This window comes from Balaenoptera musculus, chromosome 18 (genome assembly GCF_009873245.2).
Source record: "Balaenoptera musculus isolate JJ_BM4_2016_0621 chromosome 18, mBalMus1.pri.v3, whole genome shotgun sequence".
Taxonomy (NCBI): Eukaryota; Metazoa; Chordata; class Mammalia; order Artiodactyla; family Balaenopteridae; genus Balaenoptera; species Balaenoptera musculus.
In genome coordinates, this window is record NC_045802.1 from 45468967 (window position 1) to 45485033 (window position 16067).

Here is a 16067-nt window from a genome sequence, read left to right on the forward strand (position 1 = left end):
GAAAGCTCTCTGAGTCACTGAACTTTTAATGGCCTATATTTTTGTACATTTCTTAATATGTCTAATCAGGGAAGAAAGGACAGTGTTTTGTAGTTCTTTAGAAACATACTTATTTGCCCACGCACGAAATAAAAATATACAAAAGAAAAATTGTTTTAGCTTCACTAAAAAATATCGGATATAATATTTCCAAAATGAAGTTTGAATTTGGAGCTAATTCTCAAATAAACATATAGAAGAATGTACACATTCCCTTTAGATCACTTCTACACCAGAATATGTAAAATTTCAACTTGAAACTAGAAAAAATAGAAATCCACGGTTAAAGCAATACGCAAATAAATTCCAAAATTAAAAATTAGAGATAATCAATTCAGTAAGTCAATAAACATCTTAAATGAAGGAAATAAAATAATTTATAATAATTCATAAATAAATCATTACATGAAGCAAATTTGTATGTGGAGCTAATATGTTAATCTACTAGTAACTTACTCCTACCTCACTTTTAATGCTATAAAAATATTAGCTATTGGCATGACTACATAAAAATATTTCTTAAACAGTGAGGAAGTGAGTCATTCTGTGCCTATCAAAAAAGCTCAAAAAAATAAAGCTGAATAAGTGGAATAATTAATAGTCTATTCTGTTTTTTCCATGGGGAAAAGACATTTCATCTGACTAAGTAAAAGTAAAACTATTACAGTAAGTAAAATTACTATAAATGTATATTATTATTTATAATGTATCCAAAACTAAATACTCTCTAATAGCTTTGGCATCTAGTTCATGAAAATTATCAGCAGTAGTAACATGATTCAGCTTTCTAAGTGTCCAAAAAACTTTCCAAAACCTAAAGTTATGGATGCCCTGGAGAAGCAACTGACATCTTCGGCATCAATAAATGGCCCTATTTCTTTTAGTAATGTTCATATTAATTACATAATAATAAATTCCTGGAAAATGTAAACTTTAGGTAACATTGAGGTAGTTCATTTTATAAGTGGCACACATATAGTGTGCTAACATTACCAAAATATAGAAATTTCTAAAGAAAAGGGTTTTCACTCTTTGCACATCTATATAGTCACATGAGATACTAACAGGTTCAGATTTTTGATATATGTGTGTATGATATTTACTATAAATTAATTTGTGTAATGTTAATCTAGAATTGAAAAAAGAAAGTCATTTTTGAAGACAATCTTAAAATTAGAATTTTTAAACAATGAGAAATGTGCAAAAGGAAATATATTTCAAAAAAATTATTTCCACAAATAGGAGAAAAGTGATGGCAGTCATTTAAGAAAGATGTTTTGTAGGAAAGTGGTCCTCAAGGTTGGATGCTAAGAATAAAGCATTAATAAGAGGATATCCCAATATGGCCAGTTTACTAACTACTTTATTGCCTTTAGTGCTTTGTCCTCAAATTCAGAATACCAAAATGAGAACCTTCCATACATGTCTGTTAACCATTGGAAATATTGGGTACTGCCCACGAAGAATACGTGACAAAAGAATATGCGACAAAAGAAATATTTCATGGCCTGAAGCAAATCCCCTGTATTTCCTGCCTCATCTTAAATTATTCCTGCTTCTAAAATGGCAAGAGGTACAAACTATTATGTATGGAATAATCTACAAGGACATATTGTGCAGCACAGGGAATATAGCCAATATTTTATAATAACTATAAATGGAGTATAACTTAAAATTGTGAATCACTATATTGTATACCTGTAACATACAATATTGTACATCAACTATACTTCAATAAAAATATATATAATTAGAAAAAATGAAAAATAAAAAAATAAAATGTCAGAAATCACCAATGCAAGTTGTCATATATTTTATGAAAACAAATAAAGGGAAAAGCCTCAACTATAGGGAAAATTAGAATATATATGAAGAAAAATTCTGTGCAACTGTAGCAGCAAAAGAAGAAGGGAAGTTTTGCATTTCATATGGTTTATTTCACATATCTGACATTCAATAAATATTGATTATATCATTTTGGTTTATTTAGTCCAAGACTGAAATAAACTAACATAAATTAGGTATTCAGTACTTAGTTCCAATTATAAATGCTCACATTTTCTATAACTGGAAAAAAGCTGATACTGTAGCATACAGTATCATATCTGTAGCATACATTTGATTTTTGGTAAGCAAAAAATTAGATAAATTCCATAATAACAAAAATGTGCACGTGAAACTACATGCAAGGTATGAAACATGCTAAAAAATGTGTTGGGAATAGCAGCAATTCAAGCAATTTTAGAAAAACCAGGGAAAAAATTATGCATAAGAGAATTAACACTGTAAATTAGCACCAAGAGACAGATTTTGTGGGGATAAAGAGAGAAGTGCAGCATAAAGAAACAGGGAGCCTGTTTATATAATTTAAATGCGGGGCATATATTTGGAGAAAACTCTAATTTGAAAAGATACATGCACCCCAATGTTCATAGAAGCACTATTTACGACAGCCAAGTCATGGAAGCAACCTAAGTGTCCATTGACAGATAAATGGATAAAGAAGATGTGGTACATATACACAATGGAATATTGCTCAGCTATAAAAAAGAATAAAATAATGCCATTTACAGCAACATGGATGGACCTAGAGATTATCATACTAAGTGAGGTAAGACAGAGAGAAAGACAAATATCATGTGATATCTCTTATATGTGGAAAAAAAAAAAAAAAAAAAAAGATACAAATGAGCTTATTTACAAAACAGAAACAGACTCACAGGCATAGAACAAAAACTTATGGTTACCAAAGGGGAAAGGGTAGGGGGAGGGATAAATTAGGAGTTTGGGATTAACATTTACACACTTCTTTATATAAAATAGATAAACAACAAGATCCTACTGTATAGCACAGGAAACTATACTCAACATCTTATAATAACCTATATTGGAAAAGAATCTGAGAAATAATATATTATATATATACATACATATACATACGTAATTCTTTCGTTCCATATATATAAAGCTGAATCACTTTGCTGTACACCAGAAACTAACACAACATTGTAAATCAACTATACTTCAATTAAAAAAAAGAAAATGTCAATTAGTACTGCCTATTCCACTAAATTTAGACTGAGGGTAAAAATCAGCAATGTGTTTAAAATCCAGAAAGTTGCAGTATGTTTGGAAAAGTTAAAGGACATAAAATAGTTTTTGAGGCTATGAGCTGTATCATAGATTTCCTCAGCACATATCCTTGACAAACTCCCAATTTTAGTCAAAGTTCGTACTATTAAAATAATTTCTCCTTACACTTGGGATGCTTGAAACAATATTATATGTCTATTACTTCTTGATACACTAACTTGTTTTTCATATTTATATTTTAAATGTACTTTAATTAAACTCTTCCTGGGTTCAAAAGCCCATTAGAGTGTTTTTATTTTAAAAACTAAGTAGCAAATTTACTCAGCACTTAGTACTTCTGAGTTCTAACACCTGTAAAGCCACTGGTTCTTCAACTAATAGTGACGTAAATATTCTAATAGAGTAAAGTCAATAGCTTTTTAATATTTAGAAGATTTTAAAATGCTTAAAAGTTACTGGTGATTAAGATTTTAGACCACAGTGATTCTCAGCATACAAATTAATTCTGGTATCTATTTTTAACATCAATGTTTTCTTAAGAATTATTATCTTTTGAATGATTTAAAGTGGTAGGCAGCAAATTACATTTAAGAAGTTCAAGCCTAAAATGACACAAACATGTAATTAATTTCTCTACAAATGTCTCTAAATGAAGTCACTTGTTTTAATACAGATATGTGTAGTAAGAATGTTACAGGGCAAGTATGCGGCACATGATAAATGTAGTCATGAAAGAAAACAATTTTTAATTTAGTAGACCCTATCAATCTAGAAAGCCTATGAATATTTACTATTAGTTCAGTATGCTGAAAAATAGATAAAAGAGTGAGAGTACATAAAAGAGATGAGCATCATATAATAAAATTCTTACTATAAGAGTATCAAAATCTATTACAATGTCCACGATTCCATAACTACATTTGAAATTATGAGTTTAAAGTGAGTTTCACATTTCTAGGGAGAATATTAAAAACTTACTTTCCTTTATAAAATATACATTAAAATATTGAAAAACTGTTGGGATATGATCAAGGTCTTTATTCTGACAGCAAAACCATTTTAAAAACTTAAGATGTGATAAGAAGTACCATTAGTGCTATAGAAAGTTTTTGTGTATATTCCTGGCCAGAACATTCTACTGTTTCATATAAATGTATGTTCTTAAGGTTATGAAATTCCACCTTTTGCCTTTCATCATCACAGTTACTTTAACTTACTTTCACCATCTCTTAGAATCTTCTAGTAATTTAGCACAGATCAATATGCATTCATAGATTGTCTAGTCTGTTTAAAGCAAATGTAATACACACATGACTCCAAGGAGTATACAGTCTAGTACTGGAAGCAGACCAATGAAAAAATAACTTCCAAATAACAAGGAAAATGTTGTAATGAAGATTTGGGGGGCAGGCACACAGGAAAACCAGCAGTGGGATTCCCTATATCAACCTAGTATGGTATCTCAGGAAAGGCTCTACGATGGCAAAGTTATAATAGTAGTAACAAATAGATGATAGGTATATAGACAGATGATGGGCAGATAGGCAGATAGAACTCAAGACTCACGGAAAAAGAAAGTTACAAAAATTATAGTCAACTCAACTTGAAACATGAGATTGTAGAAAGCTCCTCACCAAAAATTCCAGTGATATTCATTATTCCAATCACATTATTGGTCATTCCTTTGGTGGTCTCTTCACTACCACCTCCGGGCTTTTATATTTCACTCCCAGCCTTTTTTCACCAAGGTTCCGCAAGAGAATTAAAGCCTAATATCCTGACAACCATTGTATATCATAAAACTTCTCTCTTATGCATTTCAAGTGAAACTAGCTATGTAGCATCTATGGGAAAATTGAGAAATTAATCACTAAAATCATTTTCTATAGGACTTCATTCTTTCATAGAACCCTAGTGGAGAATGGCTACTTAACCCAAATAATGAATTTTTATATTTCAATATTCTTACTTGAAACTTAAGTCCTCTATGCAGTTTTATATTTTATTACTATAAAAATTTCCATAATATTTCCTCAAATTGGTTTTTGATTAAATATAAAAGGTATATGTCAAAAGATACATAAGGCATTATATATTCTTCTTCATTTTTGAAGAAGAACTCACAGAAAATTAGAATTAGACATTTAGAGGCAATCTCATTCACTGATGCACTTGTATATATTCCACCCAGCTTGTGATAATATTTGATAGCGAATTTTAAAATAAATGATTAGGAGGTTGCCTTAATGCTGCTCTCAAATATACCTAGATCTTGACATGTTAGCACCTAGAAAAGATGACCATTTTCTTATTAATTGCATAATGCCGATAATTTAATTTATAGAAATACAGTGTTCTTTCTTCCTAAGGACTCAGCAGAGCTGTTTTCATGTTGAATAGAAAAATGTTTATGTAAGCATTTTTACTTTTTGTGAATAGTCATTTTCGAGGAAAAACGGTTGCTCCACCTTAACTTAGTCTTTCTCCAATCATTTCTCTCTGATTATCTAAATAGCCAATTTTACTTATCTCCCTTTTTGACAGCCAATGAATTGTACCTTTTGTATAATTATGTTTTCCAAAGAAACAATCCTTTTCATAACACTGATTGCTTGATATTCATGTCAAAAAAAGATAGCCAAAGTATCCAGTCTATATTATTAATAAAATTTGAAAATATTAAATTAAGATGAAAAAGATATGGCAGGGCGCCAGTGGTCCCAATTTAAATTTACCATTTGAAAACATTAATTTGCATCCAATAGCATAAATTTCCAACATGCATGTAAAATAATATTTCAATTCTCCATGAAAGTATTTCATGAAATAAGGCATGAAAAGACAAATTTTTGCCTGTGAAAATGAGTTTTCTGGTACAAATAAAATATAAATAGGAAACTCTCACAGCTTTGCACAATCTGTGCTTTGTTATTTGTTGCATACACTTTAGAAACAACTACTAGTACATTGGTTGATAAGATTCACTATATTTCTTGGTTGATCAAATGACCATGTGTCTTTTAATCCAAAAAATAATCATAATAATCCTTTGTATATTGTCCTTGCTCTATTATGCTAAGTAAAATGACAATTGACCCTAAAAGCACGGAGAAAGACGAACTATAGTCCTTGAGGAACTCAGAGATAACAATTAAAACAAACAATTCTCTTTTTTAAAACGTACTGGAAAATAAATGAACATTTACCTGTTGTTTAAGAGAAATATGTCTCATTCATATTTCTTTTTTGTTGAATAGGCATTTTACTTAATATTGTAGGTTTTTAAAATGTTTATATGCCATCTTCTAATATAATCTAGAAATATACTTTGTTCTGTGGTTAAAACCTAGTTCATATGTTGAGCAGGAAAAACAAGACCTCATAATCATATATTACCTTTTTCAATATGCATCCTTTTCGACTCATGTCCCATGTCATGACCAGCCAAATCTCCCTCTTTGGGCCCAGGGAGTACGTTTGGTGATAAACCCATCAGCATCTGGTTCATGGACAAACCATTCTGATGGACAGCTGTCAAGTCAGAAACAAAAGAAAAAAGACTAAAACACCATAATACAAAATATTCAAATAACTTATTTAAACTCTTTTGGACTCAGAAATAAATATAATATCATGGTCTAACTTTAAAATTATAACCTATCTCTAAGTTGAACACTGTGAGAACTGATAACTATGATAATTTTTGAGAACAAGCAGAAATATATTGAAAATGAAACTGTTTTATCTTATTTTTATTTCACATAAAATATGTATATTTTCTCATGTCTGGAATACTTTTGAATGGCCATACCCCTATAACCATTACCAATGAAATATTCAAGCTTTATCTAGTGTATCACATTCTCTCCTTAGCATATAACCTTCCTTAACTCTGCAAAAACTGCAACCTTAACGTTAGAACACTCTTTAACACTATAAAGTTAAAACATAATTTTAAAAAATTCTAGTGGCATGAGAGGGCAAATAGAGTTTTCAACAAGTTAAGGCATTGAAATAGCTGTTTCAATAGTCCTATTCTATTCTAGTCAATAAAACACAAAGTTTCACAGATATCAAAGTACTTCTTTAAAAATTGGGATTTGAACTCAAATTTAAAAATAAAAGAGCCCAATTAATACCTATTAAATGGTTGAATGATTAAAAACAGTAATTTCTTTCTTGAACTATTAAGAGTAACCTGTCACTACTGAAACGATAAAGCAGATGATCAAATACCCTTATGATCACAGTCCAGTCAATAAATTTCTTAATAAATTGCCCATGAAAATCTTGGTTTTGTGCAAAAATTTTGAAGAAAAATCATTCCATAAAATCTTACTTTCACTGCAAAAAATATAGTTTTAAAATATGTATAGAATAATGTATAAGACTATGTTAGGAATTACCATTTGGAAATCACCATAGTAATAATTGTTTCAGGGAAGAATCTTCAATGAACAATTATGAAAGTAGTGAAGTGAAAGTTTGATGAATAGAACATTTACATAATGTTAAGATATCTCCTCACAAGATACTTATTATCTACAAAGGTTAAAAACAATTTAAAAAGGAACTTTGCAGGAGAGAAATCTCGAAGTCCGTCACTACCTCAGCCAAGTGATGGTTATCACAAGTATTGGCAAAATATCATATATCTTCTGAAATCATGCACTGAGAAGGACACACTATCATGTCTGTGTCATTCCTGCCAAAAATACATAACTTAAGTCAAATTATGAGAAAACATCAAAAAATTCCAACCTGAGGGACATTCTACAAAATAAATGGTATGTATTCTCCAAAAATGTCAAGGTACTGAAAGATATAAAAGATTAAGGAACCGTTTCAGATTTAAAAGGATTAAGGGCACATGACAAGTAATTTCACCATGTGATCCAGGATGGGATTTTGGACCATGAAAGAAAAATCTCTTATTATTAAAAATATTAGTGAGGAAAAAAAAGGAAAAAATAATAGTGGGAAAGCTGGTGAAATTTGAATAAGGTGTGCAGCTTAGAGAATAGTACGATAATAGTCTTAATTTCCTGATTTTAATCACTATTCTGTGGTTATGTAAGGGAAATTCCTTGTTTGTAGAAAACAAACAATGGAGTATTTGAGGTAAAGAAGCACAATGTCTGTGATAAAGACAATAAGGTGGCATTAGGCCTTTATCAGGTATATCTTTCAGAAAGATCAACTGATTGAGTGAAACTGGATGATAAATATTTAAGAATTTTAAATTATTTTTGAAATTTTTATGTTAGTCTAAAGTTAAAAATAAATATGCATACATTTGCACATGTATGTGTGTATATGCATATATGTGTACACGTGTGTGTACATGTGTCAATATTTCCATTTGGACAATTATGGTAGTCCATGCATGTGAAAGTAATTACTTTGTTTCTATCAAGAATTTTAAAATATGGTTAGTAAAAAAAAGAATATATATAAAAACTCTCAAATCTTCCCCTATTTGTCTGTATTTCCGATTAAGTATTATGAAAAAAATATAATTTTCTTTTCTAGAACAGCTCCTTTCCAATGAGACCTTAAAAAGCATTAGACATGAAACCAAATATTCATCATTAAATTTCTGATTCTAGCGACCACATGGCACAAAGGCATACTGAAAATATTTTATTTGAAAAATGCTTGGAAGTAGTGTGAACTGAGGTTTACCAGCCCCAGAAATACAATTGATTTGGCAATGATTATCAAGTGCTATATCCATTTTTATTAATAAACAGTAACAATCATCTCTTACAAACTTAGGGAAATATGTTATAAACAGGCTAAATAAAGTATACATATTTAGAATTACGTTGAATTCTATGTAATTGTCAATGATTGACTATTTTAAAAATAATTTTATTACATACAATTTGACCAATATTTACGTTATCTGCCTCCACAGTATCTATATTGAGGATATGCAAACTTTCCTTTATAGCTTATAAAGACACTTTCTAGGAAATGCTTTTTCCTATTATGAAGATATTCTCAACAACCAAATAACTTCAATAAATTTTGTGTAATTCGATGAAGTTTATGCTATAAGAATGATTTCCTAAAATAATAACTAAAGCCTGTAAACAATACAGTAAGTATTGGTTTTAGCAACCAAGGTAGTCACTGTTAATATGCTCATTTTATTGGTAAACAATATTAGATTCTTGTACATACACAAAATAACCAGTTAATTGAATGGTGTATTAACTTTACTCTTAATTTTCTTGGCCGTGAGGACCAGGATTGAATATCTGAAAATGTGATCATGAAATAAAATATAACCTTACTTTTTAGAATTTAATAATAATAACATGTGATGATAATATGCATTATTGTCTGTTACTAATTCAAATCCTAAAATTTAACCAATTTCACACTCTTCAATCTATTGATCTTCTGAATGACTACAAAATGTTTTAAAAATCAGTTATTTTGAATTCTGTTTCTTTTATTCCTCTTTGTGGATGTCTTTGTCAATGCAAGGATGAAGTTTAAAAATTAGTGAATTTTAAAAAATGGCAGGGATGGGATTGAAGGAACGAAGAGGAATAAACCATAAACAGTATACTTGGATGCTAGGTATTTGAGAGTTGGAGATGTTTACCTCAGAAACTAATCTAGAAGGTTACTTACTTTCTCTGTTTCATAGCTCAAATCTTTATGTGTGGCATCAAAGAGGGAGTTTATATCAGAACCTGTTTATGTAGTACCATACCTCATGATATTGCAAACTGGGAAACATAATTTTGAGAGATGGCTATTGCTACAAAGCATCAGAACATGATACATCTGAGATCTATTTGGAATGAGGGCATTTTGATTAGAAAAGCCAGCTGCACCTACTAAAGTTTAAAATGGTGACAAGTGGAAGTATGACACCTACGGATTCTGTCCGAGGAGCTCTCAGTCCGCGCTGGGGAGCTGGACACGCTGCTGCTGCGGTGTGATGATGGGTGGCTGCCAGGCCTTCGGCCCTCCTCCAGGGAGGGGGCAGGCGAGGGGCTGTCGGGAACACGCTCCTACACCACCATGGTTGGGGGGTGACGAGGGGGAGAAAAGAGGTAAATACATTGGACCTTTGCTTAAGGAATGTTGATTTTTCTTAATTCTATAGATACGTGAAGACAAACACATTTTTTCATCAACATTTAACTGGATTAAAAGACACCTTTTATCTTGAGGAAAGTCAAAGTAAGGAAAGACTAGAAAGGAAAATGGTTCTATAGGTGAACATCGCTGTAGTAATGGCAAATGTCAATCCCTTCTTTGGATAAAAAGAGAGATCAAAAAAGACATCCAGTTTAGAACCATTAGACAGCAAAGAATTAACAGAACAAAGCAGGTTTTAATTGTAGACAATTATCAATTAAAAAAATCTTTAAATAAATTATATTGCTTCAGCAAGTGTCTAGGATCATTTAACACACAGATTATCACCATGACATCATAATAATAATACCGGAGGCACTGTTAACACCTATTTCATTATGGGGCTGCTCTGGATATACCTAGACAGTCACATTTTAAGGCATCATGGAAATCTATTATTATTTAACATTTGAATAATTTTCTTTGATTCTAATAACTTTCAGGCTCCTAGCTCCAATGCAACCACACAAATATATTAGGGAAAATTCATGAAATATGTATTAGTTGTATCACAGGGAAACCTGGTATCATGTTTCCTGATACTGTTCTATGTTAACACTCAGGTCCCACTCCATACCTTCCCCTTTAAGTCTTGCACCTTCCCTATGAGACCAATGTGCAAATGTATTGTATAACTGTCTCCAATGAGCTATTATAGAGTTACTGATTAAGAAATACGATACTCATTTGTTAACATTTTCTTCGAGCAACAAGATGTTTATACCTTCAGCTATCAACACACAGGTCTTGAAGAACAGTCTTTTCAATAATTCATAAATATTTGGAAGTGTACAAGTAAACTGATACATGATACATAATAAATAATAAGTAAATTATTCCTGATTAGAGTGCAAAGATGCAAATATGGAAAAAAGCAGACTTTTTAAAAGAAAAAAGTTCTAAAATGGAATCGGCCTGTAGGAGGCTGTTTTCAAAATATCAAAGGCTAATGTAATATGGAAAACAGACAAGGCTTTGTACTAACAGAGAAAGAGGGTAATGTATGTCTTCAATCTCAAAAGTTCCTTTAAGCCTCGTGATGGGTTGCAATTCTACTTTGAATTAGAATCACCTGGGAAGTTCTTCAACATGCCTATGCCTGGGATTTACTCCCCAAGATTCTGGCTTACTGAGGGTCATGAGTTGAATTGTGTCGCTCCAAAATGATTGAAGTCCTGACCCCCAATACCTATGAATGTGAGCATTTGGAAATAGGGTCTTTGCAGATGAAATTAGTTACAATGAGGTCATATTAAAGTAGGGTGGGCTCTTCATCCAACATGACAGATGTCTTCACAAGAGGACATTGTGAAGATATGGGGAAAATGTGAAAGATGGAAAAATTGTGAAGAGGTAAAAATGTCATGTGAAGATGAGGTACAGATCTGAGCTCTGCAGCTGCAAGCCAAGGATTGCCAAGGATTGCGGGCCACCATCAGAAACTACGGAGATGCAAGGAAGGATTCTACCTAGAATTTCAGAGGGAGCATGGCACTGCTGACATCTTGCTTTTGACTCCAGAAATGTGAGGGTATAAATTTCTGTTGTTTTAAGCCACCCAGTTTGTTGTACTTTCTTACAGCAGCCTTATACACTGAGTCTGAAGGGGGGCCCAGAAGCCAGTATTTTTTAATGCTCTCCAGGCGATTTTAACGTATATCCAAGACTGAGCACCACTTGTTTCATACCCTTTTAATTTTTCAGTCTACACATTGTCAATAAACATCTTCAACAGAGGTTTCATTCTTGAGGATCATGACAAGTAAAATGAAAGTAACCCCCAGGATAGCCAAGCCCTCTTCCAAAAGCCATACATAAAACTGTTTCTCAATATATATTCCATAGAATAAAAAATAGTCCCATAAGAAACTTTACAACAAATAATTTGCCAGGTCAAACAATATTGTACCAGAAGGAAAAAAGAAAAAAGAGTCAACTAAATTCTACTCTCAAAAGTTGCAAGACGTATTTTTAAACTCTATGTCTCAACATGCAAAATGAACACAATATTAGTTATTTTTTCCACAATAAATAAATCAAACAAGCTATGCTTCTAAATGGTCTAAGTTCTTTAGTTCACATGGCAAACAAATGACCTACATTTCTGAAAAACAAGCACATATACGATTTAAAAGAGTGGAGAATCCACATCTGGATGCCAAAAGTTACTTCCTATCTTCTAATTATAATTTAAAAGCAGCTGGGATTATAAATCTTTCTTCTTAACATTCACCCCTACCTTAAGCTATGAAGCAGCTTCAAACTGTACATTTATTATGTGTTCAGTTTGATGAGTTTTGTCAAGATCTAGACTGTTTCCATAACCCCAGAAAGATTTCTCATGCCCCTTCCCAGCCTATTCCTCCCATCCCCAGAAGCAACAGCTTTCTGAATTCTATCACCAGGGAGTAGTTTGGCTGGTTCTAGAATTTCATAAAAATGGACTCATATAGTACATACTTTTTATGTCTGTTTTTTTTTACACAACAAAATGTTTTTTAGATTCATTCAGGTTATCGCATGTATTAATAGTTTACCTTTTTTACTTTTTAATATATTCAATTGCACAAATATCCCACAATTTTTAATTTAAAAATAAGGCAATAACGTTCACATCAAGTCCTTGTAATCACAAATCAAAGGATAATCTTGGCTTCTGTGCAGCATTCAAAGGCTGGAGTTTGTATCATTTTTGGAATATCTGTGCATTTATTATAGAGTATGGATTTATAAAACTGTATAGAACTCCTTTTTAGTCTGTATAAATGTATTAATAAGCCATGCTATAGTTAACTGCATATATGACCAGATATACACGATATAGAGTCTAACCTTGATTTCTCGAAATTCTGATAAAGAGGTACATAAGTTTGCTAAGCTTTAAAGCTAATTCCTAATACATCTAACTCTTAACATTTGGATTATGCAGAAACACATGGTATATATTTAGGAAACAACATTATTATATTTTTATATAAATAAAATTTTCTAAATTAGCCATTCTATTTTCTCCAAAAGTTCACTCAATGTTTATCCATCAATACATTTTAATATTCCTCTTAATAATTATGTAAGTGATCATATTTTCAGTGGCATGTGTTTAGCCAAATAGAGGTAAAGTGCAATCTTGAAATAAATCAATCCCTCTAAAATCATTTTGCAAGTCTGAGTTTCCTGTCATAATAGATTTCTCAGTGGCACTAATGGAAAGCATGAAAAACTGATTTTTTCCTGAGATATTTAACTCATAAAATACGTAAATATTTAATGCACAAAACTCTAGTAACAATGACTGTGCCATTGAACAATTATTTATTTATTTTCCACATAAGTATAACAATTTTTTCATTAGTCAATTTTATTTAACTGTAAAAGTTTTCCTTGATGATTCTTTTCATTCATGCATTATTCACTTTTTCACTTATACATTCATAACACTCTAAAGGTCACATAATAAACTAAGTCAAAAATAAGCTAGATTAAAATCTTAAATCATAATTTAAGGCTTAGGAAACATAGGTGAAATTGTAGTATTTATTTTAGCTTTAGCTTATTTTTACTTTAATTATATTTTTTGTCTAAGAACAAAGGATACAGACAATATTTAATACTTTTACTTAAAGAAATATTTTAATTTATGCAAATTTTTATGCTTTAAAAGCTTAAGTATTCAATTGAAACTTTCTATAAACTGAGACACAACATATTCAGTCATTTCACTTAATGTATAATTTCAATCTTTGGAACATGATGTATTGTTCTTTGAAGAATTTCATTAAAGTAAAATCCATTGAGCAAGTAAGATTTGAATACATTGTTGCACAATAAATTAATTTATTTCAACAGCTTAATTCTTTTATCATATTTATATGCTTGCCTTTCCAGAGTATGCTATAAGATGTAGAATAATGGAGACAGTAAAGAATTGCTTAGGAGAGAATCTCATAATTATTACTGAAACAAAATAGATAATGAGTTTTATTCAGACATAATAAGAAAGAAGCAGTTCAATGTCTATAGGGAAACTATGTAAACTGGATTTATCATTTCATTTGTGTGAGACCCTTTAACCTCCAAGATGGCCCTGAAGTAGGACAAAGAGGAAGAATATTTAATTTAATACTTCAACACACTGCTTTATAGTCCTGCATCATAACTCCACCAATCAATAAAACACAATCTTTTGCAGTGTTCCATCTTTATAAAACTAGCCACAATAATAAATGAAAATGTAAGAGGAATACACTCTCACTGAAAAAAAAAAGGTCATACTAATAAACTAATGGTATCAGAATAACAATAAAGGAAAAGCTGCATTTATTGCCTCTGGGTAGAACAAGAAGTATTGGTCTCTACCACAATTCAGAATCAAAGGTGGAATTTAAAACAATGAATTCTAAAATTCTAAAATAAAAAGGAGTTTGGGATTAACATATACACACTACTATATATAAAATAGATAACCAACAAGGACCTACTATATAGCACAGGGAACCATACTCAATATTTTGTAATAACCTATAAGGAAAAAGAATCTGAAAAAGAATATATACACATATATATAGCTGAATATATACATATATACATATATAGCTGAATCACTTTGCTGTACAACCGAAGCTAACACAACATTGTAAATCAACTGCACTTCAATAAAAAAATAAATTAAATAAAACGTATAAAATGTTCAGTATTACACACATGTGATTAACTAAACACTAAAAAATGCATTGTGTCTGCTGCCTCATCTCCACCACAAAATGCATTATATTTTATCAACTTAAAATATTTTCTTAGAGTAAGATTAAATAATCACAACTCATTTCTCTAAGTGGGTTATTTCATTTAACTTTACTTTATATTGCTCTCTTTAATTATCTTCATTTTCATCTCTTTATCAGTTAGCAATTCCCTTATTGAGTACGTTATAGAAGTGGGGAGAAGATATTCTAATGTTAAATTTATCTTAATACAACTTTTACCTTACGAAATTGAAGTTGACTAGCACTTTATAAAACCTAAACTCCTGAGCTTTAACACAACTCAGACTTCAATTCATTCGTTCAGAGAATATTTACTAAACACTTAATATATGCCAATGTTCTAGGCTCTGGTTACATGTAAGTAAACAAAACTGACAAAACTCCTTTCCCTCATGGAGCATATATCATCAGCTAGTAAATACTGTTAGTGAAATCCAGAATCATACACACTGATTGTGACATCCACATTCTCTCATTCTGGAAAAATGAACAGAAAGGATAAATAATAGGATTGGGATTCTGGGTTCAGGAAAATGTTAAAAAGTACTTCTGGAAGACATAAACAAACCTAACATACTTGCATCTGGTAGAAGATCTGGTAGCCACCATCAAAACTCCTTAGCTCAGAGTTCTAAATTGAGGCTTCAAGGGATATTTGCATAGCTCTTTTTATTTGTTTTGATGATGATACTCAAGAAATGCTCAATTTTGCTAAATGGGGAAGTGGTAAGACCCATGAGTGTAATCATAAACAACCTCATTTTATTCTCCTACTGTCTCTTCAAACTTATTCAGTGTTGGTAGGGAATTATATTTTTCCCACATCTGTATGAAAATTCAGGCAGGCTAGTAACTTTCCAGGTTCTTATTTGGTAATATAAACTCCTACAGTTACTTTGAGCAACAAAAGGCAGTCTTGACTCAGAAGTTATACCTCAGGCTTATGTAATAATAAATACTATTATCTTAATTAAAAGAGAAGTCCCTCCTTTTCTATAGTCAAGTAGG

General features: G+C 31.1%; 1 protein-coding gene across 1 annotated transcript in view; it reads right to left on the reverse strand.

Moving 5' to 3' along the window:
* DACH1 (dachshund family transcription factor 1) overlaps nt 1-16067 on the reverse strand; it is a 411546-nt gene that overhangs the window by 108252 nt on the left and 287227 nt on the right. The window contains exons 5-6 of the mRNA XM_036832080.1: nt 10031-10166; nt 6529-6663 (exon numbers count right to left, since the gene is read on the reverse strand). Of these exons, the coding sequence (XP_036687975.1) occupies nt 6529-6663; nt 10031-10166 (271 nt within the window). The remainder of the gene's footprint in view (nt 1-6528; nt 6664-10030; nt 10167-16067) is intronic.